Here is a 25,127-nt window from a genome sequence, read left to right on the forward strand (position 1 = left end):
ACACTTATTATATAATCACCAATCTTTTAATCATGTACCCGCTGTGACAATCAGGGTGAAGCACTGCTGCTCCTATAAAACAACAGCTGAGTGAAACTAATTAGGAGACCTTTACTATGAGCACACACACCTAACTAATTAGAAGACAACCTATTCAAAGCTGACTAGGACCTATTCTATCGTCTTATAATGGCATCGGGTCTGTGGCTAGTGTTTGTCCATAACAATGACGACAGTTTAAGCCAGTTCAACTTGGTAGGTTTTACTTTAAGTCATTGAGTGAGCAAAGACAACAGTCATTTAAAAAAAAGAAAAAAATTACAAAATTGTTAAACTTTACCTGTTTGTCAAAGTCAGTATCAATTTTCTTTATAGAGCAAACGTCACTGTACTAAAACACAATGTGCTTGAAATATAAATCTATGTAGGTTTGTGTACTCTGTTATATTTTTATATAATGTGTATAGGTTATAGCTTTTAAGTACCATATGGAGTTATAGTTGTGAGGAATTTGTCGAAGCTTTTGGTAACTGGTCCTTGTCTTTTTAAATGAGAAGAAAAAAAACATCATGCCACTAAAAGAGAAGAGTATTTTTCTGCAATTACAAACTGTGTAAAAAATCTTTGTATCAAAATAAAGCCACACTTGTGAGACTTAATCAGAGGTGTAAATATTACAGAAGATGCTACTCTGTCAAAGTAACTGAGGATGGAAATAAGATTTTTCTTGCCTAACTTCTTTTTTTGGATTTTATAGCATAAAAACTCTTTGAAAATATGCTGCGGTAGACAGTAAACTCCAATAAAATTGTGAATCGACATATTTACACTATCTGTGCAAAGACTGATGCTGGTGAAGTGAAACACGGCAAAGTTGCAATGAAGACATAGCCTGGTGTTTTGCACGACACTCGCAGTCAATCAGTCAATCTTTTAACTGTAACTGGGCAGAAAATGCTGATTTTCTGACAGGAAATAGATCTAAGCCATTGTGGGAGATGGGAGTTTTTCAGGAAATGAGACATAAGCGCGATTTTTAAAGTTTTGGAAGCCTTGCTACCCTGCTGTTCAAACCTTCTGTTTGCAAATGACAAACAAATAACGTATACTTGCTTTAAGGCATTCAGAAGGAAGCTAAAATGGGCTCGTGGCTGAAATGAGAGACTTCACCCTGACTGCAAATAAGATAAAAAAGGATTATTCTGAACTGTGAATCACACAAAGCCACTCTAGTAGGGGTTGGCAAAAGCATAAGAGCATGACTTTAATTAGTACTTACTTGTCAGTTATTTCCACTGGTGGAAAAGCTACATCAAAGTAATGATAGCTTTGTAGGGGATTAGCTTGTAGGTTCAGTTTCAGCTAAATCTGAAGTTGGCAGGCTAATACATCCCTTCTGGTTTATTCAGACCACCAAGAAATCAGCTAACATAACAACGATATCAGGTTAACCCAAGACTGTGCGTTTGTTGTGCTTCCTTTGACAATTGCACCTAAAAAACAAAAGAAAAATTGTTTCGGCAATTGTGTGGCAGAGACTGGTTGAGTTAATCTCTCAAGAAATATCTAACACCATCTCATGCTACACCTATTAAGTGTGCCAATATTCTGTCAAAGTCCATTAAAGGTCTGTTTGAGAGACTCGCAGCTGGCTCGCAGTGTTATACTGCTGTACTGTCAGCATCGTGTTATGTCTCTGTGATCCCTCTCTGCCATTTGCTTTAGGCTCACACTAAGTACACAGGCTCCTGTGAGCGCTCCACCGTGGCAGTCAGCCACCTGCTCCAGTGTGTAACAGATGTGACGGCACACCGGGACCGATCTTCGCCGTTATTAAAAGCCGGCCATGCTCAAGCGCTGGCGGTCCCTGCTTTGTCTCTGCACGCTGTCCGTGTCAGGCTTCGTTACGGGGTGCCAAGGAGCAGGCAGAGCTGGGTCTTTGAAGACAGAGGGGGTCTCTGACAGCGGGACAAGGGGGGCGGAGGACTGACTGGATGAAGAAAGTGTTTTGTACAAATATTTCCATCTCATTTTTTTGTCTGCTTGGTGGAGAAGATGTCGCACTGAGACCATCTGGCGCTATGACAACTTGGCTTCTTGAGCCGAGCGTGACATCTTAGCAGCGTTCAATCAGAAATGTGGCTAATTAGGCAGCGGTGCGTGGAAAGCTCCGGATAGGAAATGTTCCAGCGGACTCATTTGCAAACTTCTTTTGCTCAGCAGATCAGTCGCTTTTGGTTTAACATGCATGGAACAGAGGAAAATAAAAAAAAATACAGAAAGCGAGAGCTAAGAAAGCAAAAGATTTAGCAGGCAAACAACAGTCCAGATCAGTTCAGCATGGATCTGAGCCACAGTGGGCAGTTTGTGCTGAGGCTCTAATTAAGCTCGGGTCTCATAAGAGCTGCTGCACGGCGCCACAGCCATTACGGAGCGCTTCTGAGAGATTAAGTGCCGTAGGACTGTCAAACAGAGTTTCCAAGGCCTCTACCTTCTAGTCTCTGACAAAAGCAGCTGAGCTTACATCTCCACACGGCGCTTACCTTGAAGCTTTGAAGAAAGGGGCCGAGGGTTCAGCGCTGTCAGAGGGGTCAAGTTGAAAAGGGAGCGCTGAGCCCACTGCAGCTCAGGCCTTTAATGATCGTGACGAAAAGGGAAAACACTTCTACAGACTGCAGCGTTGGCTGCGATTGATAGACCCTAACCGTGTTTGATCTCCAGAATGGCTCTATTGACAGTCAGCACTGTAAACAAAAAAAAATATCTGCAATTCCTTGGAGACGGTAATGTATGCAGATCCTCTTAATGAATTCTTCCCAAACAGATTGCTCGAGTTACCAAGTCAACTGAGTGTTTCGAATCCTGCCAGGACTGCTTAAAAATGCCTCGAGGTAGGAAAAAACAAACAAACAAGCAGAAAAAAAAAAGATGTGCAACTCTGCTGACTTTTATAGAACAGTGCAAAACCATATTTCTCATACTCCCAACATGGGATTTAGAGCTAAGGTGTTTAATGAACTGGAAAGATTTCAAGTGTTCATGGATTATTAAGTCCTTGGAGAGATGACGAGCAGAGTGGAGCGGGCGCCGTGCCAGGGCCGCTGATCAAGAGGATCTGCCTGTGTGTTATCAGTGAGGAGAGGGAGGAAAAAAACGGCTTCCCAGAATCGCCCCCTGAGGTACAAGCTGAGAATTTGCTCACATATAATATTTCACTCATCGCCTTCTACTGTACTATGAAAGAGCATGCAGCGCAAACATGCACTACATATTCATTTTACCGAATGGTTTATGCATGAGCGCCAGAGCTATGTGCCCGCCTTCAGTGAGACTAAGCTCTAATGAGCTCGCAGCCACCATCAGACTGCAGAGACAAAACATTCAGAAACCAGGCTTCAGTGCAATCTGCACACTTTACATCAAATATTGCAATAAATAAGTAAATAAATTGAAAAAAAGAAAAGAAAAATTAAACAAGTTGCACAGCAGATAATTATTTCAATCAAAAACAAAGTCCACTTGTGGTCTGATCCCGGTGGAGATGTTTACCAGAGGTATCATTACTCTGAGGAGAGGAGCTGAATCACTGAATCAATACCGAAGCAGTCTGAATCACTCGTTTTGACAGCTAGCGTTTCTCAGACCGCCTTTCGGAGCTCATCGTCTGTGACAGACGTAATTCTTCTCCGCCCGACAGATTTTACCCTCTCTTCATTTCTGCAGTAAAGGCGTTTCAAGAAGCTGTAAACTTGTTTTTATTAGCTGTGAATTGATTTACTCAGTGGAAGCAAAACAAGTCATACAAGCCTTCAGGAAAAAAGCTGCAGGTTGAAAGAGACAAACACAACACCATTTTAGGGCCTGAAACGCTCGCTTTTAGTCAACAGACTGAAAACACTCTGATACAGCGACACTCTCTCCTTCCAAAAGTGATATCTGATGTTGTAAACCTGACATTTTCTGGGCCTTTAAATCTAAGATGACACTAGATAATCTGATCTCACAGCGAAAGACGAAAATGGTTATTACAGGGACGCTGCAAGCATGAAATACCATTCCATTACCAGTCTATGCATCACGCTGGGTAGGTCTCATGAGACACTGTCACACTAATTGGACTGACACTAAAAACTAAAAAACACTGTTAACCACATGAGGTAACAAGTGACAAGTAAGCTTAAATTTACAATATGTTTTGAAGAAAACCAAAAAGGACAAAACAAGCCCCCCAAAAAATCTTGCATTCTGACAGTTTAGGATTAGTGTGATGATCATTCATGCAGCAGATCATCACACTGATGCATATTTAATGATTTAACCCCTGCAATAGCCTGCAGTCAGGTAGCATGTGTCTCAGCTTGGCTATCATTAACTAATGCTAGAAGGAAAGTTAAAGACAGTGGATCCCCCCACGCCAGTAGGACACATGTAATGATTAAACACTAAATGTGTCGGGACGGGGGGGACGGGGGGTTGGACTAAGTCTGTCTGTACTGTAAATAAATACTTGACCCGATCACAATCGACTTTTCTTTAGTTTCAGGACAGACAAGCAATTCTTCTTAAAAGTTCCTTAAGTACTAATGATAGAGGTTAAAGCATTTACAGTCAGTGATTGTTTAAGCAATGTTGGCACTGTGAGACTTGGCTCTTTTTGTCTGTTGTAGGTGAAAATAAAACTAATATTTTTGACATTGGAGCCACTGGTGAGGCAACACGAAACACAAAAACATGTATTTTTCCCCCTTTTGTTTTAAAGTTGCAAACAACAGTAACCTGTAAAAAGCAAGCAAAGTCTCAGTACACCACAGAAAAAAGTATTCCTCACATTTTAAAATATGATGTACACCAGAAGAAGGAGAAAAAAGGTGAGATCTGTGCTGTCATGTGAGGCAGCCGATTGGCTTGTTAGAGGCACAGACGCCTCAGTGAAACAGAGATGATCTGTGCTGCTGAAGCCGGCACGCCGACTTTCTCCACAGACTGACTCACTGACATGAGAGCCGTGAGTCGGAAAGGTGGGTGAACGCTCTCCCGATCCGGAGCAACTTCCAAGCAAGATGACACAAGGATGGAAGTTAAAGAAGAAATAGAAGTGATGCACATTTCCATAAACTGTGTTTTTGGTTGGTGGGCTTTCTGACCTCAGTATTAGCACTCATAATCCATTTATTATACCCCTGAATACAACCCCCCCCTCCTTCTTTTTCCTTTCAGAGAATCAAAACCTTTTAGTCTTTTTTCCCCCAGAACAGACCTGATCAAAGCCAAACTATTTGCAGGCACAATGTAAGACTCCCTCCTGTTATCTACCCTGGGAGCTTTTTTTTTTTTTTTAAAGAAAAAAAGAATTAAAAAAAAGGCGAGGATAATAAGTGAGATCCACAGAGAGCTTGATCATTACATTCATTTAAACCAGCCGCTAGCCACCCGGCACCCTGTGCAGTAAATGGAGATGTAATTTGGTGTGATAGGAGGATAACACTTGGCTGGGCTCCATTATAGATGAAAAGACAGTCAGGGAGGGAGGAAGAAAAAAAACACAACAAAAAAGCAGATTTGAGTGTGTTACAGAAAGCAGCGCTCACAAAGATGTTCAACACAGTCTGTCAGAGTCGCGCACTGTCTGCTGTCAGATGGGTCAGTGTTTTCACTCATTAGAGCAGACTGACACTTGAATCCAAACGCTCTCACATGAATACACCAGCACTCTGGATGTGTCGTCTCAATTGAATTCGACACCGCAGGAAAGCTCGCGGGGATCAGAGAACGGCAACATGTTGTAGGGTTTTGTCCCGAAGCGTGAACAGCTTCTCTGCTCAAAGAACAAGCAAACACACTCACACGATACATCCGGCTAAATTTCACAACGGTACTGTTTTTGTTTTTGTTTGTTTTAATGCAGAATTGCTTAGATCACTTTCAACAACAAAAAAGTTATGTTTCGCATACTTTTTCCACATGAACCCAAAAAACCAATAAAAGTTTAACACTACAAAAGCACTGAGGCAACTTTATTTTCTTCATCGATTCTTCCCTTTTCTCAGCCCAACAGCCAAAAAATAGATAATTTACAACATTATGAGATGGAATAAAAGTAGCATATGCTTATTTTTTTGGAAGTGATACTTAAGTGGGAAAATCCTGAGTATGTTAAGGAGCAACTTGGAGCCATAAAAAGTGCTAAAAAACAGACAAGTTCAGGGCTCTTGGGAGAAAATGCTCTCCCTGCTTGTTAATGATGCATCTGCCTGGTCCAGTTTCTTTGGTGGGAAGAAAAAATGCACAACAAGCACCCGAGTGTTAAACATAAACTTTAGTCAAAGTCAAACTGGGGTTAAAGCTCGGAAAGCTCCGAGTCAGCATTCAACTGACAATGAGGAGGTGGGTTAGCGATCGACACACACTAGCAGACACACCGAGGGAGCCGTCGCCTCTTCGTCACCCCCTCCTCCTTTAAACCACAGCGCGCCACCTCTCACTGACCCCTGTGACCGGCGTTCAGGCTGCTCAGCTGCGAGAGCTCCGGCCGGCAACAGCTCAGCTCCACTCCACTCTCTTCCAACTCCCACTCAGCCAGTGACCTTCCCCCAGAGACGCAAACTAACTGAGCTGCACTTCAACAAAGTCTGGGAGCTACCAAACCAGACTGTGGCTCTTAAAGAAACTGCAAAAAACAACAAAACAAACTATAAAAAGAAAGAAAAAAAGAAGCAGCTCCTCCTGAGGCTTGCAGAAGCTTGGTCACAGTACCTGGCACACTTCGTAGAGTAGTTTATATTGCTCCTCGGGCTTCTGCAGGGTACAGAGGCTGCATCCCATGGTGGAGGAGATCACACCATCCACGCTCTCCCTCGAGCCAAGAAGAAGAGAAGCAGCAGTTATCTTGTTTCTTCTTCTTCTCCTCTCTGAACTCACTCCCACTCCAGTGCGATGTGTCTTTCTTCCACAGCCACACGACAACTTGGGCTGACAGGATTGACTTCCCCCTAGCTTGTGGCTCTATCTCGCCACTCAGCCTCGTCCTTCACACACACACACGCGCACACACCACACACACTCATGCACACACACATACACACTGACCGCCCCCCTTCCTTCTTGCTTCACATGTCTCCCTCCCACTCCGTCGCTCTCCAGCTTCCTGCTCAGCTTTTGGAGGCCAGCAACTGAGATCGGCTTTATACGACCCTCATGTTTATTAAGCAGCTGCTCATTGAATATTCATGAAGGGTGGGGCTAGTTCATGAATGTGAGGAGGGGAGTGGTGGTCATCAGGCTAGATAAAGTCTTAATTAATAAGCATAGTTGGATCCTTTGTGTAGAAACAAGCTGAGTGATGAAAAGCATTTTAATATCCCGGCAGGACAAATATACTAAAGAGACTCCAGGAGCTTCTTTCTAGCCAGATGTAGACTTTTAATTTGAAATTCAAAGCGCTTCGAGAAAGCCTTCATCTCTGACAGCAGGACGTACACATCCAGCGCTGCGCTTTGCAGCTTTTACCCTTTCTGTGCCCCTTGTTAAATTAGCACTTGGTGACCTCTGGTATACTAATCCAGCATTCTTTCCTCGTGTTTTTCTTTCCATATACACAAGGCCCACAGCCAGTGAAAACAAATAAACCAGATAAATATTTATGCTGGCCCTCTGTGGCGCGGTTGGACAAACTTTACCCAGCGGAGCATCTGAAGCGTAGCGACATACAGTTAGTTCTCGGGGTCCTTCACGGTGTCCGCTACCCTGCCAGCGCACGGCGGGTAACGGCTCCATAAGCCAGACCTGGCATCTGTCCTGCTGTTTGCTCGTGTGCCACGCAGCCAAGCACAGATAAATGCTCACAGGGGGCAGCAAGAGGGGCAACCAAAGCGTTCGAGTGTTATTTGCAGGCATCACAGTGGAGAAAAACATCATGCGTGTGATAAAAACGATCATTGCAGGACTTCACTGTATGATATCGTCACCTCTTCACGATCTGATCGCATGGTTGATGTGAATTTTCAAGGACTTAAGCGCTAAGCCGCAAGCCTGGATAGATTTCATGGCAGTAGTTAGGGTTTCTCCTGTAAGACCTACCACTAACTGCTGGCGGTTGAAGGCATTTCCTCCAGCCAGATGTGTCCAGTGATCTCTATCAGCTTCACCACTGCTCCAAAACCGCTGCAATACAAGTGAGCAGACGCTGGGCTTGTTTAAAAAAAGAAAGAAACAGAAAGTAGCTACTTTTTTTTTATTTACCTCCTGGAGAAAGTAATTTGTTACAGTACTTGTTGCATTACTTTTGCAGATTTTACTTAGCAGCCTGTTTAGCACAAAGCAGATGAAAACCAGCCGATAGAGGCCGTCACACAAAATGCACTGTATGTCTCTGCTTCTGTTACCTGTAGAAAAAGCACGTTTTTGCTGCTTAGTTGTGGTTGGCATACACTGCATTTGAGATTCAATCTCTTTCCCTGCTGGCTTTGTGTTTGTAACATACAGTAATTTGGATAGAGAAGAGGTTAACGTGGAAATACTGTTCCTGGACTGGGCAAAATTTGCTCTTTATCAAATACTTTTTCCATTTGTGCAATAATTCAGAAGTAGCAGTGTGGATATTGCCACACCTTCAAAATTTAGATTCTGCTCAACTTTTGTCTCGTCTCCCACATGTCACGCGACTTATTTTGGAAAAGTGTGCATACAAAGTAACATTGGATGATTTTTTTCTAATCCAGGCGTCCTGCAGATATAACAACATACACCTTGTCAGGCATAACAATATATCAGATTTGTTCGTCCAGCGCGTCCCACAGATGTTCGACAGGATTGAGATCTGAAGAATTCGTAGGCGTTGTGAGCACCTCGCATTCGTTGTTGTGCTCCTCGCACCGTTCCTGAACCAGGTTGTGTTATCCTGCTGACAGAGGCCACAGCCATCAGGGAGTACCGTTTCCATAAAAGGGTGGGCATGATCTGTAACAATGCCTAAGTAGGTGGTAAGTGTCAAAGTAACATCTACACGAATGGCAGGACGCAAGGTTTCCCTGCAGACGCAACACCGAACTTACATCCAGCTGAATGCTGCATTTTTTCCATCAACTAATACAAAAACTTTTCAAAACAATAAGAGCATGCAGCAGTTTTCAAGGTTTTCATCTTTGACAGTTTGTTGCTACAAGCAGACTCACTGTATTGTGTTAAATGGTACGACTGGTCTCGGCAAAACCGTCTCCAGCCAACCTCACATTTTTGTTTTTACAGAATTTCCCATTTTTATTCACTTCCTCTAATTTCTCATTTACATACGACCACTTGGAGGGGAATCTGACTAATAAGATTTGACTTATCCATTTAATCTCCGTGTTTGTATTCCTTTCCAGCGTCTTCCAAACAAAGCCTTGCATTAGATAAATTCCTCTTTCCCACAATCTTAGCTGCACAGAACTCTGGACAACGTTAAAAGGAGTTCCTTAAGGCAAGAGACAAAAACTTGCCTCGGGCCAACCAAGAAGGTATCTGCGTAAATTTGACAATTGTTCATCATCACTGCAGGCTTTTGCTTGTCTGGGTGCTAAAGGCTCAAAACGTTGATCCAGAGAAGCATGAAAACTCATTCTATGCTCACATTAGCTGTACTGTTGTGCCTGGGGCTGGGATCAGTGGAGGGTTCAAGCCGGCGCTGTTGCCTGGATAATCTTTCTTTCACACTGAGATTATCCCATTCGCCAAGTCAAAACGAAGACAGCGCTCCGCGACAAACAACTGCGCTAAAGGTTGCGGCAGCTGGAGGAGAAATAAAAAATGTGCATATTAATAAACAATCAGCAGAGGTGAAATATAGAGTTGGGAAGTCAACTGAGAACCTGTTCAACCACAGCTGGCAGGAAAAGCGCCTGCACATCGTCTTTGTGTCTGAGATTTAATTTTGTCATTGCTGATTGAATTTCTCGCCCTCTCTGGCAACAAAGCCGTCCTCCATCCGTGTGCGGTGGTCTGATCAGTGGGCTCGGCAGGCAGACACACACATGCACGCGCACACTCTTCAGCTTTTATTCATTACTGGCCTAGACATGACACGGTATCAGAGGTTCTATCTCAGCGGGATCGAGACCAAACAATAATAATGTCATACGGTTTGTTATAATAAACATCAACATTTTTTCATGGCGACCAGAGGGCTCGAGGTTACCACATCCCCTTCCAATTACCAGCGTGCTGCTTTCATAGTGTGCGGATGCTGCTGTGCACTTGATCAATGCTCAGTTGAGTCATTCATATTCATAGAGGCTGCCTGGCAGTGTGTCCGCGTCCCACTGGGCCCAGTTTAAAAGTCATGACTTTAGCCGGAGCCACCGAGGGATCAGGTGGCGATCGCTGCAGCGTGCACCATCCCTATGTGCTTTATACCGTTCTAATGCGTCGTCTCCTCCTCCTCCTCCTCCCCCGGGCCACTTTATTCAGCTCACATAACTTCAGAAACTGACAATTTTTCTTGAAGTCACAAACTAAAGCTTACACAGCTACAACTGCAACTGCTAGCATTTTAATGTAGCTTCACTAATAAACTCTATCCCTGCTACTGCCATTAAAATTACAATCCGATGACAACGACACATATGCGATTTGCACAGGCTGTCCTTTAATCTTTGGTCTTGTGATGCACGTCTCACAGCGTTAATGAATTCTACCTCATCGTGTTATAACTGAAACCACACTCCTTTCCTGCAACTCGACCAAGTAGTGTCTGGAGAAAAACATAGTGCAAGTGAAGCTGAATATAAACCATGCTCAAGTCTTGTGATTTAAGCACCCACCACATCACCTGCTCTTAAAAAACCCATCAATTACAACTTTATTGTTGTCTTTTAGATGACTGTGTGATCAGAATGTAATGTGCAGTCTAGGGGGTCAGTAAATACTATATAAATCCAAGTACATTGCATTTAGATGCACTAAGCAGTATTCTTTAACCTCGTGCAATAATCCTTCAGATAATGTCCATAGATTAGTTCAGTCACGGTTACTATAAAGTGAAATGAATGACTGCTGACATTATTTCCTTGTTTAACCACAAAATCTAAGTAAATGGCAACTTATCATTAACTTTCTTCAAGCAAAACTAAAACTACTTTATGACCTTCATCTCATTTTTTAGACATTAGTACATAAACTAAAAGCCTAACGCAGCTTTGCACTTCGTATGACCAGAAGCTAAGCAATTTATGCAGTATGTAGTGAGTCAGACCTACTGCTGTACAAAAATGCACACTGTAGTTTTAACCTTTAATCCCTTTACTGTCTGAATATTTACTGTACACTGTAGTTGTCACACATGCACCTTGGTGCTGAACTTTTCACGACTTTAAACAAAGACATGCAGGTGACAACGTAAATGTCTGGTTTAAGTGGACATTAAACTGTTTCCTTGAGTGAGACAACGTCCAGACCTTTTCCGCCCAACGCCGTCTCAAGCTCATACGTAAAAACTGCATCTGACTGAGAAGTAACGGCACACAGTGTTTCGGTTCATATGCAGGTCCACTGCTGATCTATTTAAAATGTATGTAACCTGACCACATGTTTCAGCCTACCTCACCAAGCCAATTTATTGGCCATTTATCTTTCAGTCATCAGAGAAGAGAAAGGATTAAAGAAAAAAGAAAGAAAGTGGAGGTAAGAGGGTGTGGAGAGGAAATCTACAGAAGGTGACGACGTGGCAACATGCGAAGTAACTGGAAACTGATGGCTAGGAGTGATAACACAAAGGGAAAAGGCATAATAATGTCCAGGTCCTCTCACACCACTCTAATGTGCTGTCCAGACAGCAGGATGAGGGAAACAGAGAGAGAGAGGAGGGGTGGAAGACTGGGAATGATAGATTGATGGAGGGGAAAACTAGACTAACGTGGCTTTCTGTTGTATAAAGTGTCACTGTTCTGTGCGGCGATGGAGTCTGTACTAACGTCACTTCACGTCATGTTGCTCGAGGTCAGGCGAAGACTTTCCGCTGTCTGTAACTCCTCGTGTTTTTGTGGTGAGACGCCACAAATGCTGACTAACATAAACAGGAAGACACTCAAGTTTTCCAACAAGAGCGGATAATGAGCTGTTTGGGTTGCTTCTTACAGGACACCACTTTCTAATAAGCACACATTCAAATCCTTGTGCACACCAGACAAACCAGTACCGATTCATAAAGACATATTTTTATAAAAGCAGCAGTGGTCAACGATGCTGCACTGTACCTGATATGGGATATTTAAAACACCTGTTCTTTATACGGCAAATGGATTTTGCTTTAATTACCATGCAGCCCATCGACAGGGAAATTAAATTATATGAAGCAGTCGTATATCTAGTGGAGGGTTCAACAAGTGAAACTGAATCTGTGTTTCTCACACTGACTTAGCTGCACAGGTATGTTAACAGGGAACCGGCTGGACATTTTATCATCAAAGTTGATGTTAGAAGCGGGAAAAGTGGGCAAGTGGACAATTTGAGCGAGTTTGACAAGGACCAAACAGTTATTACTAGAAGACTGAGCATCTCCAAAACTGCAGCTCTTGTGGGGTGTTCCTGGTCTGCAGTGGTATCTATCAAAGTGATCCAAGTAAAGAACAGCGGTGAACCAGGAACAGGGTCAGCAGCGGTCAAGATTCATTAATACAGGTGGGGAGTGAAGGCGGTCCGATTCAACAGATGAGCAGAGGTAGGTCAAACTGCTGAAAAATTTAAAATGGTTCAGGAATGGTTTGAGGAGCACAACAATGAGTTTGAGGTGCTCACTCAGACTCCAAATTCCCCGGATCTCAATCCAATCGAGCATCAGTGGCATGTGCTGGACAAACATGGACTTACAAACTTACAGGATCTATTATTCTCTTGGTGTCGGATACCACAGCACACCTTCAGGGAAACAGAGTTAACGATAAAAACCCTGAAACCATAAATTTCACACCCGAGCTTCCACTCTCGCGGCCCGGTACCAAACGACGGACCGGTCCATGGCCCAGGGGTTGGGGACCGCTGGTCTAGTGGAGTCCATACCTTGATGGCTAAGGGCTGTTCTGGGGGGACCACCACAACATTAGTCAGGTGTTCATGATATTATGGCTGATCAGAGTCGACGTCTGTGGGAAACACTGCTTACTCATCATAATTAGTGCTGCTCAACCAGTGAAAATACTTTTCTAACATCTTCCAGTCCTCTGGATAAACCGCAGCATGGCATGAGCGTTCCCAGGTATGGCAGCGTCATAGAAAAGCTGCCATTTGATTGATTTTGCAGGATTACATGATTTTGTAACAATTCCCTTTTTTGAAAAGATTACTATGAATAAAGTTCAGGCAAACGCAAAACCATGTTATTAAAATTCTATACTGAACCATGAAATTTCTCTGTCAACAGGTTTGGCCCAGCATAGATGGACTCTACTCAGTGGATTTTGGCCACGGCTCTGTAGCCCACCCCCTCCACCCCCACACTCCATTTGGCTGCGGCCTGAGCCCTCATATCAGCCCTGTAATCTGCAGAGGATATGAGAGGAGAAGGGAGCTATAATACCACCGTGTTAATGGAGATGCCAGATGAGCAAACAGGAGCGCCAAGATGGAGCGAGAGCTAACACGAGGGACGCTAAAAGAAGGTGTGAAGAAGAGGAAGAAGACAGACACGCGAGACAGAATCCACAGAGGAGGGGCAGAAACAAACTAAATGTGTGGAGGAGTTTAATGAGTCTCCAGATCCTCTCAACAGTACCGCTGGGGCCTAAGCATGCGAGGATCAGTGTGTGTGTGGGTGCAAGAGTGTGTGTGTGTGTGCCTGCACCTCTGAAACACAGGGCTGTGCATAATTTATCAGACAGCTGTCAGCTTTGTACTCCTATTTACTTTGCGAGCCAGATCCCGTGCCAACAGGGACCCGAGCCAGCGGGAATGACAGCCACCGAAACGATTTAATTGGAGACTTAAACAATTAATAATGCCATCACTATCTCTTCAGAGTAATTACTTAAGTATGGAGGGGATGTTAACAAGACTGATATGCTAAAATGCTATGATAATGCCCCTTTCATACACAAACAGCCGTGACACTGGATGTTTTTAGGATACAGTTTTTTCCCCTCCTTCTCTTTTTTTTTTGTTAACAGAAGATATAAATCTGTAAACCTGGTGTCTTCTTTCCAGGCTGCCCAAGGCGGTTTCCCATTATCAACAACTCGACAGTAAAATGCACATAATTTTGCTCCAGGTTGGTTAAAGTCACCTTCACTTTCCAGGGTTTGGAAAACAGCTTCAGGCAGGCATTCGTTGGTGCGCTGCACTCACTGAGATGGTTTGAACAAACATTGCGCCACAAAAGCAATTATCAGTTTTTTTTGTGTGGCATCGCTGGAGTGCGACAAGTGTGAAAGAATCCGCGTTTTCCCAAAAAGATTTCTGTCGAGCTATCCCACAAACAACTCTGGCAAAAAAAAAAAAAAAGAGAGCAAAGAACAGCTTTCTGGTTCTCTGAGCAAACAACTGACAAGTGGATGCAGGCATGGATTTGAGTGTAAATTAATTGGTCTCAGTGCAGGCAGTGAATCTCTTGGCTTGGTCCCCTCCCAGCTGACTGGCCTGTAAGCTACCACCACCACCAATGAGAGACCTGTACTTGGCTCCACAAGAAGGCTAGTAAAATTACCGCCTAACCTTTGCCACTATAAAAACGTCTCCACCGCTGTGTTATAGCAGGGTATCACAAAATTCTATTTACGTGCTAATTATCCAAATGCCACGACATTCCTGCAGAAGGTAACTCATGGCGCTTGTCAACACAGTTATTAGGTGGGATATTAAAAGGAGTTCATATTTCATCCCCCTCTCCTGCAGAGAGAGCAGGGCTTTGCGGCGACGTGACTCCGCTCTGAGGCTCCCTGAAGGGCTCTGCCAGCTCGGCGGTCCTCACAGAGTTCCTGTCACCAGCTAATTCCCCCCCAAGCCTTCATCACTCCTGGCTGTTCCAGCATGTTGGCAGCCAAAGTCACCAACAAAGGCCTCCAGCTAAACCGGGTGCAGAGTGAGACAGTGTGGGCAAACACAGCGAGGATACAGTAGGCAGAGCTGGGAAGCTGACAGTGAGTGGATTGGTTCTGGACTGAGGTTCAAAAGAGACAAGCGGATGAGTTGGACAAAAACCCCCAAAAAAAACCAACCAAAGAAAACCCAGTGTCCGTGCAGATTTAACAGCCTTTCCCTTTGGAGATCAGTTTCACAGCATCAGAACTGGATTTGACAGCTGAGTTTCTCCAGTAACACATTACAGTTGGCGCTTAAAAGGCTGAGGAGATCCTCCGTTACCTGCAGGGCTGGTAGATAGATCATGTGTCCACAGCTGTTGCTGATGGTTAGGTCAGTGTTGTAACTCATAGCAATGAGATGCAAGCTGCAAAACACTTTGGATAAGGGATATAGAAACACAATCGAGCCTTAGGGGATTGAAAACTTCTTCCTCGTGTGCTTACAATCACAAGCTCTGAATCTGAGAAGTGCTTTATTCAGCAAGAAAATGATTGGCAATGGGAATAATAGTGCCCACTCTCACATTGTTTACACGTGACAGTAAATGTGTTTGGGTTCCTGTACAGGAAAGGGGGAATAAATCAGCCTCTCTTAGTGAAAGGTTCTGAAAAGTGACTTACAGCCTACGGCCTTATCTCATTACATTACAGTGCTCTCCCAAATGAAAGGCTCTGAGTGGGAGCTGAGGTCACTGAGAGGTAAGTGACTGACATGTTGCTTGACATCACTCACATGTCTCAATACCCAGAAGGACAGCTGAGTTTAACAGCCTGAAGCCTGCTGTGATAAATGAGTCCACTACCCTGGAGGGGAAAATATTAGGTTTTACACACACTGCAGTCTTTAGCAGTAGAAGGAAATTGAATGAAACTACGAGTGATGCTAACTGGATGTCTTGGCCAGTCGGTAAATCTCTTTACAACGTGACCTGTGGCCCATTAGTCAGGCCGAGGCAGTGACCTCTAAGGCCTTGGGGGGGAAGCGACTCGCAGCCTCCCCGATGTTCTCGCCGAACGAGTGAGCAATTTCAAAGTGAGACGTCTGCTCCTCCTCAGTGTCAAGCTCCACTGGCTGCCTGATGGCACATCTTAAACATCACTTTGACTGATGGTTAGCGCTTCACATGTGGCTGAATAAACCTTTCTATAAAAAGGTAATACACAGGAGAAGAACAGTTTCTTATGTTACAAAAGAAGAAGAAACACCCGGGGCCATTTAATTCCTGGGCCTTTCAATAACAGAACACATTTCCCATCCCACAGAAAGACACGGAAATAATTATATACAGTAAAAGTGGGCAACTTTAATGTGATGGCAGGCACACTATGGCTTAAATGGGCACTGTCTCTTTAACCATTTTAGAATTTTCAAGTGGTGTGAAATGACAGTGAATGTTGTACACTGAAGATCATCATTAACGAAGAAATCCCACAGGGTCTCTGAGACAATCTGGTTTAATGATGAAGGCTGACCTTTTGGATTAGATGAACTACAAGATTCATTTTCTTCGTCATGGCTACTTTGAAAGTTAAAACGTCTTTGAGAAGCACATTTACTACAGACACGGTGAATTCTGCTCTTTATCGTTTATCCTATCCGTACGGCCGTATAGTTATCCAGGTTATCCAAAAGGCCGATTCCACAGCTTTGCCTGCAACTGCTTATAAATGAAGGAAATGTTTAAATCTGTCAATTATAGAACATTTTAAAGATAACCAAATCCTAGCTCAATGTTACCGGTTTTATCAAAATCAGTTTAACAGCAAACTTGTAAAACATACTAAATATCTGGTTAAGGACTGAAGATGACACAATTTCAATGTTACAGGATTTTCCATCTCTAATTATGTAAAACAGTCATGAGCAGTGCTTGAGGCTTCCCATCACACATCTGCTCATGACAATACAAACCAGGTTTGCCCAAAGTTAATTTGATTATCAACTTCTGAGATTTCCAAGTGTGAACAATGCCCTGATTCTCCACTGCTTCCTTGGTGATTACCCAAAACAGTGAGGCTTTTAACAAAGGAAATGCTAATGCCATTAGCACTAATGGAGGTTTCATTTGTGACACGTGTCAATTAATGTACTAAAAGGATTGTGTGGAAGGGTTTCGTCAGCGCAAAAAATGTGCATTTAAAGCGTTGGTATAATGCTTAGCAAGTGTCCTAATGCTGTGCAACGCATGCAGAGTTAGAAATTAAAATGAAACATGAATGGAAACTGCAAAAAAAGAGGCCTGTGTGTCATTTTCCTGTCTATTTTCCACATAAACAAAGCTATTAGCACCATTATTAACCAATTCAATGGATCAACATGATGCCCTTTCTTAGTGTGTGCTTGTTCAAAAATGCATTGGAAAATGGGCCCATAGTGCAGGTTTGTCTTTCATGCTGAAAGCATCATTAACCCAAATATAATTTCTTGAGCAGTGTTTCCACTAAAACATCTTTAGAACGAGTGCATTTGATTGCAAATAACAAAACCTCTCTGAAAATTCAGCCTCCTGCCCCCAACCCTTCACCGCCATCCCCATTTACACCCCATCCCCTTCCAAATGGAAGGGAAGAAAAGAATGCTTTTAAGGAACCGAAGCCTGTAATTTCCATCTAGCTCCAACTTCATTTGCGCTGAAGTACCCCGCAAACGCTGCCTTTACTGAACATAGTGCTATGGTGATGCTGAGAGGACCTAGTCCATTAAGGAAGACGGGCAGACAGAAGCATGCTCTCTTTTAAGAGGAGCAGAGAAGTGGAGAGGGACAAAAGAGCAACAGACTGAGGGGAATGGTGGACAGCGACAAAGCAGGAGCTGGGGCTGGAATCACGTAGAAAAGGAGGGATAAAGACAAGGCTGTAGTTTAATGAGGAGACAGTGACTTTAGGAGCAAGCAGGGGGATGGTTTGATCTCTGACCTCTCAAATCCCTTGGTGTGTGTGTGACAGGCCTGAGCTCAGACGGCGGATTAAGGTAATCAAGGGTAGTAATAAAAACAGAGCACACATTCATGAGAGCGGATACTCCCTGAAAGCAACAATTATGCACCTCATTCCCCCGTCTACTCCTAGATGGACAGACGGTGTGTCCTTATACCTACACACTGATGTTGCCTGCAGTGTCTTTGTACCGTGTGACAGAAGGGGGCCAACTACAGACAGATACAGATGTGTGAAAAACGCCCAAGGAAATCCATCCGCACATTAATGGGATACGCAGCCTTTGTCCCACTTTGCAAGAACATTTCTTTCTTCTACCATCGTACAGACAGCACTTCAACCAAGCTGTTTGAACAAAAATGCAAACTTGAAAACAACAACGTGGCAGCTTTTTTTGGTTTCAGTGGAAATATTGTATCTAAAATTAGACAATAATAAACTGTAAGAGATGGTATGACTCAAATCTACATGGAATTGTGACGCGTGTTGATCTGGGATGCTGGGCTTTCAACCATATTGCTGAGTAATATCATAAACAGTTCCAAGTTCAGAGCGGAACTGTCAAAATAGGTGAAAAAAGAAGACTGGCTACATACTAGCTGTTTACTTTATCTGAGTTGAATGTAAGGATAAATAAAAAAACAACAAGGTATCTCCTCCATAAAAATGTACGAGCTAGTAAGAAGACACTGTAGTCCTGTTTCCCAGCAGACACCCTGACAAGGCCAAGAGGGAACTTAAAAGGTTCTGCTCTGTCTGCAGCAGACTGCTGGAACATGACTTCATTTTGAGGTCAACACAATCCCCTTCAACCGTATCAAAGAGCCCGGCTCCACTCTTAACACCTTAACAAAGAGATGTTTAAGTCCTCATAATGAGGATGCCACATGCCGATATCATCTTTCACAGGCTCTGACTGTTGCTCCTGTTGGATGGAGTCACGTTCACTGGTGCAAATCCCTGCCTTTTTTTAATCACATGTTTTCAATTACTTTGAGAGTGCACAGAACCAACTTGTCCTGTAATTCAATGAGGACACAAAGAGGCAGGTCAGGCGGGTGGGGCAGCCCAGCATTGTCCTGTGACAGCTGAGTGGCAGGGGTGAGTTTAGGACCTATGAGCACACAGTGGTTACTTTGTACCTGCCAGTCAAGCTGTGACACAGACAGCCTGCTGGGGGATGCCTCAAGAGGCGAGTGAGGTGAGAGGTCCTCAACCAAAGGGCAATCCCCCTCTAGCAGGTGACTCCCACCCGCTGTTTTTGAAAGAAAGAAAAAAAAAAAAGAAGGCTCACAATGACAAAACGAAGGGCAGAGCTTCTGGCTCCTTTAACGCAACAGCTCAATGTGTACGGAAAAACACATTATAGAAACTGAGGTTATGAAATATGTCAGAACTCTTAAACTCCAATCTATTTTCTTACTCCTCCAGTTCAATCAGTTCCATATAGGCCTCTTAACACCGCTGCCATTCGCAGCATCCAAATGCACAACTCGATGATAGAGTCTGAGCTTTTCTTTCCACCAAAGTTCACACTCTTTCAGCCCCATCTATCTCAGTCAAAGCCTCTCACTACAAAGCACTCCCTCCTCAGTCCTCCACTGACTACTTCCTTATCTGCGAGCCAACACACCATCATTCAGACTGCTTCCGAGCCAGTGGACGTTCCAGGCTAGGAAAAAAAAAGATTGATTTTTGCAGCTGAGTGGTAGAGGTGAGGAGGTATTATGTGCCAGTCACGGTTGGCTGTGCTGCCAGCTGAGTGAATGCCTGTGGACAGCTGATCACAAGAAGTATTTTATATATAACCTCCACAAAAAGAAAAGAAACCCAAATCAAAGCATGCTAATCAAAACAAGATACCCCACCACTGTCCTCTCTCCCCCCTCCCAGCAGGCTATCATTAGCTATCCCAGGGTAATACTCCCCCCCCTTCCCTCCGACAGTGAGCCACAGGTTGACATGGTGCCTCACTAACACCTCTGCTTTGATGCTGCCCGTCTGACCACAGACAGGCTCCTAATGGGAGAACCAGGTGAGCAGGGAAAAACATTAGCCGACCTCAGTATTGGCATCTTGAAAGACAGATGGAAATAAGTAAAGAAAGGCTGGCTAGTTTTAAACTAATAACAGAACAAAACATGGTACTGCAGCAGGCTGGTAATGGTGCTGCAGTTTGGTTTTTGGTTCGAACACCTCTCTGCCTGTGTGTGACTGTGAGCAAGGCTGCATATGAGAGGACGGTAACAATGAAGCTAATGCGCACGCTGGGCAGGACCTTCAGTCACCAAGGAAACAACCTGTTTCCGACTGTCACCATGGCAACCTTTATCCAAAAAGTGGTGAAGGCTCCCTCTGAGGGATGACGTCCTGTTGGTGAAGATTCCTCTCCAGAGGCTACAGTACAACACTCAAACATGCTAGGATTATTATTGTTATTATTTGCAGTAATTGGGTGAATGAAAGAGACTGAACCAGCCTTTCGAGGTCATAATCTGCATTCACTTTTTACCCAAAAGAACAAGGGAATGATTCAAATGTGCCAACAAATGTTAGATAACTGTTTCTGCTCCTAAAGTCATGCTGAGATCTTTTAGCCAATAAAGTACAACCCTGCCTACGTTAGCGGCTTGGCCAAAAGCTCTAGTTCTGGTGATGGTTCAACCAGTACGGCTACGCAGAGCCATGTTATGCAACCTGAGCCGGGTCAGGAATGTGATTTCGCCATCCATTGGGCTCTAATGCTGCTCTTGATGTGTAATGAGTATGAGGGTTCAGGTGAATTGGAGGCTTTTGCTCTCTTGCTTTGGTAATGGGATTAGCAGTTCAGCTGGGAGTTAAAGGGGCTGAAGGATGGCAGAGCTGCAGATGCATGGAATGTGCGTGGGTGTATTTCAAAGGTGGGGCGGGGGGGTGCATGCACGCCCGAGTTGCCATGCATGCCCCTGTGGGGCTGATCAGCAAGCAGCAGGGTAGAGATTAACTCCTGATTACATCACAAATTTGCTCCAAGCTCCTGTCCGCTGCCAGTGGACGTAACACGGAGATTTGGACCGTGGAGTCCACCTCCCATGGCACACATAGCCAACACACACACGCGTGCACATTCTCTTACACTTCCTGATCGATGGGGAAATAACAAACCGCTTCCCCGAGCAAAACATTCTTGCAGATAGAGAAGGAAGTGAGCCTACTGAGACTTCAGCCACAGTCCAGACCAAATAACTCTCACAGAGCTGTGATCTAGGCTACAGAGAGGGACCGATAGAAAACCACCTCAGGGTTATATCCACAAGGTCAGACCTTTAACAGACAGGAAAAAAAAAAAAAAGAGGAGAAAACTGTGGCAAATAATGACAGTAACATCCCCTTCACAGGCTGATTCCCTGAGCCTGGTTCTGCCTGACGATTCTTAGTTTTTCCTTCCCACTGTCGCCAAGTGCTCGCTCTGATTGTTGGGCTCTCTGTTTTTATTGTAGGGACTTTACTTTACAACATAAAGTACCTTGAGGCAACTGTTGTTGTGATTTGGCGCTATATAAAAGATCTGAACTGAACTGAATACAGGAGTCTTTCTCAAACATATTTGACTTGAAATGTTTATCTTGAAATAGATTCTAAAATACCAAAAAAGTGATCCGCCTTGAATATCCAGTGAGGCAAAAACCTTATTCTCCCATCAGTGCAGTTAACCCACTGATGTAAATAAGCTACGTTTTTGAGAAATCTGCTGTAAATATAACCGTGCAAGCAATCTTGGCAGGAACAATCTTCTTTTGTTCCTGCCTAAAAGGGAGCAAACCATCATTCATCCTTCCTGCATTATTTGAGGGTGAGATTCCCTAAGCATTGTACATGCCCCACTATCGAATACATATTCATGTGTCTCGTTAAAAGTAGACGGCTCAAAGAGTCAGAAAAAAAGGAAAGCGGTTTGAAACCTCCAGGTTCCTTTCTTACGGGGGAAAAAAAAAAAAAAAAAATCACACTGCAGTAACGAGACATTGTTTTGCTGAAGGGATGTGGGATCAAATAATGCCATGTAGGAGAGGTTATTTATTTAGGAGATCTCTGAGGCAGCTTTTAAAGAGTCATATCACCACCTACTGGTGATATTTAAAAGGCCATGAACATAGTGATGCTGAGGAGCAAAGGAGCTGCACGTTCAAAGCACAGAAACACTGCAATGACTTTCTCAGGTGTCGAGCAGGAAATGAAAAAAAAAAAAAAGAAAGGTCGGTAAATAAATAAATGAAAAAACATGTAAACAAGCTGAGACAAATGAAGGGGTGGTACAAGAGAGAGTGAGCGTGACGTTTAGCAAACAGGAAACCTCTTTCAACAAGTGGCTTAATCCCAGAGAAGCTCTGTGTGGGGGAAGAGGAGCCACACTGGTGTTTACCTGCTAGATTCTACAGCAGCTCATCAATCTCAGTGTGGGCCTCTCGCACCGGCTGCCCCTGTTCCTTCTGCCATTTCATCACTCCTCCCTCCCTCTGTCCTCCCATCAAGCACCTCTCCCAACATGTGTTGGGTTATATGTGTGTGTTTGGATGCATCAGGAGCCCAGCTGGTTCTGTCAACAGTGGGAGGAGAGTGAAGAGGGAGAGGAGCTTAAGGAGCCAGAGCTGTGGCTCCAGTCTAGCATGACTCAGTCCGGGTGTATTCATTGCCTTGGGGGGAAAACACAAAGCATGTACCAAACACGGCTCTCCCCTCTCCTCGCCCTCTGTAATCAGAACGTTCAGATGCTCACTTTCCCCCATTTAACGAGCTCTTCTGTGTCTCTTAGCCCAGCTGTTTTGGAGTAATAACAACCGAGACAGGAGGGCGATTGGAAAAGCATTAGTCGGTTTAGGCTTCCCTGTGTGAGGTTGTTGCCCTGCGCCGTGGACTGATGAAAGCAACGGCCCGAGCTGGACAACACGAGAGGATGCTGGAGCCTTTATATCCCTGGGGCTGTGGGGGAGGCGGCTCGCACACCTGTTCAAACAGCCAGAGCTATCCTGAGGAAATGAAGAAATGAAAACTTCCATTTCTGCAGAGCTGTGCAGACCCTGCACACCAAATCCCTTTCACTTCCTCTCCAGCTCGCTCGCTGTCTTCTGTTTCCACAGCTGGCTGCAGGAGTGTCTCTCCCCCACCTATCTGCACATCTAGACCCAACACACAACCAAATAATACATATCTTAAAAAAAAAAAAAAAATCAAACAAACAAAAAATACCTCTGTGGATTCAACTGAAAAATGAAGGTCATGAATGTCACTGCTTTGTTTCCTCCTTCCTTTTTTTCTGAATGCCTGTATGTCTGCAACAGTCGGGCTATGTGAAGAAAACTTAAAAGTGGCTGTCTGTTTCAGTGAGTCTGTAATTATTCACCAGTCCCCTTCACCCAGAAGGACACTGAAGCTTTGAACTGGCTGAACCTCGGCGAGTGCTAAAGAGCGCCATGCATGAGTGGCAGCCAAGGGGGACAGAAACAAACGTGAGCAGGTCTCACGCTGAAGTGAGGGATGACTCCTAAGGTCAAAGCTGGGTATGATCCATCTTACCTTAAAGTATTGCTCTCTATTTAGACAGCCAAGAAAAAGGTTATGCATAAAACAGAGAGGAAAAATGTGCACATACATGATGATTTGTGACTTGACAGTATTGCGCACCGTGTTCATGCAGTGAACTAGTTCATAAGTGTGGAAGTACAGTAATTTGCCCTGCTGCCGTTTGTCCAACAGCCTAACAAAGCTGCTCTTGCACAACATTAGCCTAAAGCAAAAGCAAACGTCTCCCAGACTGTGCACATTAACCTTGAGTCTGTCTCTTCCCAGCCAGTCTCGCTCCTTATCAGCAGATGCAGACTCCTGGCGTCGTACGAGGGAGACTGCTGTACCTGGAAATAAACACCACCTTAACTGTACCCAACACTATGGCTGTACCCTAAGGGAGGAGGGCCAATGAAATGCTTGACAATGAAGAGGAAAAACCTGCAAGCAAGAGCCATCTTTTTTTTCTCCTTTTTTTAAATTTATGAGCAGCTAATGTACTTTCATGCCTGTGTCAGGGCTGCCCATTATTACCTATGTACACCTAGACTCATCTGATGACTCATGCTACAGAGCACAAGGAAGGTGAAGAAGAAGAGTTGTAATTAATGTATTCTGTTGCCGCTTCTCTTCACCACAGGTTGGAAAACCTGAACGTCTGTGTGGGGGAAGAGGGTGCAAACAATCACAGCTCCGTCTCTGCATGATATGACAGTTGAGAGATATCCAGTGGGGTTTTTTTCCTGAGCTCCCACCTTAAATTACAGCTTTTGGAGGAGTCATAAATCAGAGTTTGCTGGTCTGTCTTAAGCGTGACAGGAGAGTCTGCTCACAAACAAAGACAACGAATGCAACTGCAGTGGAGACTACCTGTGACGTGTTCCCCTCGCTGTGGCTCCACAGCTGGCTCTGAAGAGGGGGAGAATATTTCTGGACCTGTAGGTGCACACGGCAGCCACCAGGGGTCGCTCCATCCCTCCACTGTTTCACAGATTAGGGCAAGGGCAGCTAAATGAAAGCCTTTATAGAAATGAGCCCCTGTCCAGATTCAAAACCCAGGCTGCAGCTCCTGCAGTTTGACCTGCGCTCTTTACACAGACAACAGCTCCAGTTACATGTAAAACGCAGATTTTGGGGGGAGCGTATAAAAATACTTTATGGAGCTGCCACAGCTGCCACTAAATCTTGTAAATCCTTTCTCATTTGGGAAAATATCTGCCAAAGTATTCCTTTGTCTTGGGATTAAGACTGGAGTGCACCTCTAGAACTCCTTTGGAGAGCAGTACACAAGTAAAGCAAACAGAATAACACGCTGTCAGGCTAAATTAGTGTTTGAGTATGAAATCTGCTTGTTTTGCCAGTGTAACAGGCCACACCTGAGAGGGGGGGTGCATAAGAGGAGAATTGTAAAGCTCTTTGCTTAGGATTTAAGTCTCTCTGCAGATGTTATATTACAAGAGATTGAGAACAGCAGAAACAGAGGGAGCTCAGGCAGTGGAAGACTGGAAAAAACAGTAGGATGTTTAAAGCCTTTCTGCTGGTCCCACAGGGCACCGTAGGAGCAGCAACAGCACAAGGCTCACGGCTGACTCGGCCTATCACGTG

At 44.2% G+C, this 25,127-nt stretch overlaps 1 protein-coding gene across 3 annotated transcripts in view; it reads right to left on the reverse strand.

Annotated features, from left to right (window-relative positions):
- pdzrn3b (PDZ domain containing RING finger 3b) overlaps positions 1-25,127 on the reverse strand; it is a 98,746-nt gene that overhangs the window by 14,147 nt on the left and 59,472 nt on the right. The window contains exon 1 of one of the 3 annotated variants that reach the window (XM_026168918.1): positions 6,754-8,089. The exons of the other annotated variants lie outside the window; for them this stretch is intronic. Coding sequence (XP_026024703.1) covers positions 6,754-6,822 — 69 coding nt within the window. The 5' untranslated portion in view covers positions 6,823-8,089. Of the gene's footprint in view, positions 1-6,753; positions 8,090-25,127 lie in introns of those variants that run through there. 3 annotated transcript variants of the gene reach the window in all.

This window comes from Astatotilapia calliptera, chromosome 5, assembly GCF_900246225.1.
Source record: "Astatotilapia calliptera chromosome 5, fAstCal1.2, whole genome shotgun sequence".
In the NCBI taxonomy this organism is placed as follows: domain Eukaryota; kingdom Metazoa; phylum Chordata; class Actinopteri; order Cichliformes; family Cichlidae; genus Astatotilapia; species Astatotilapia calliptera.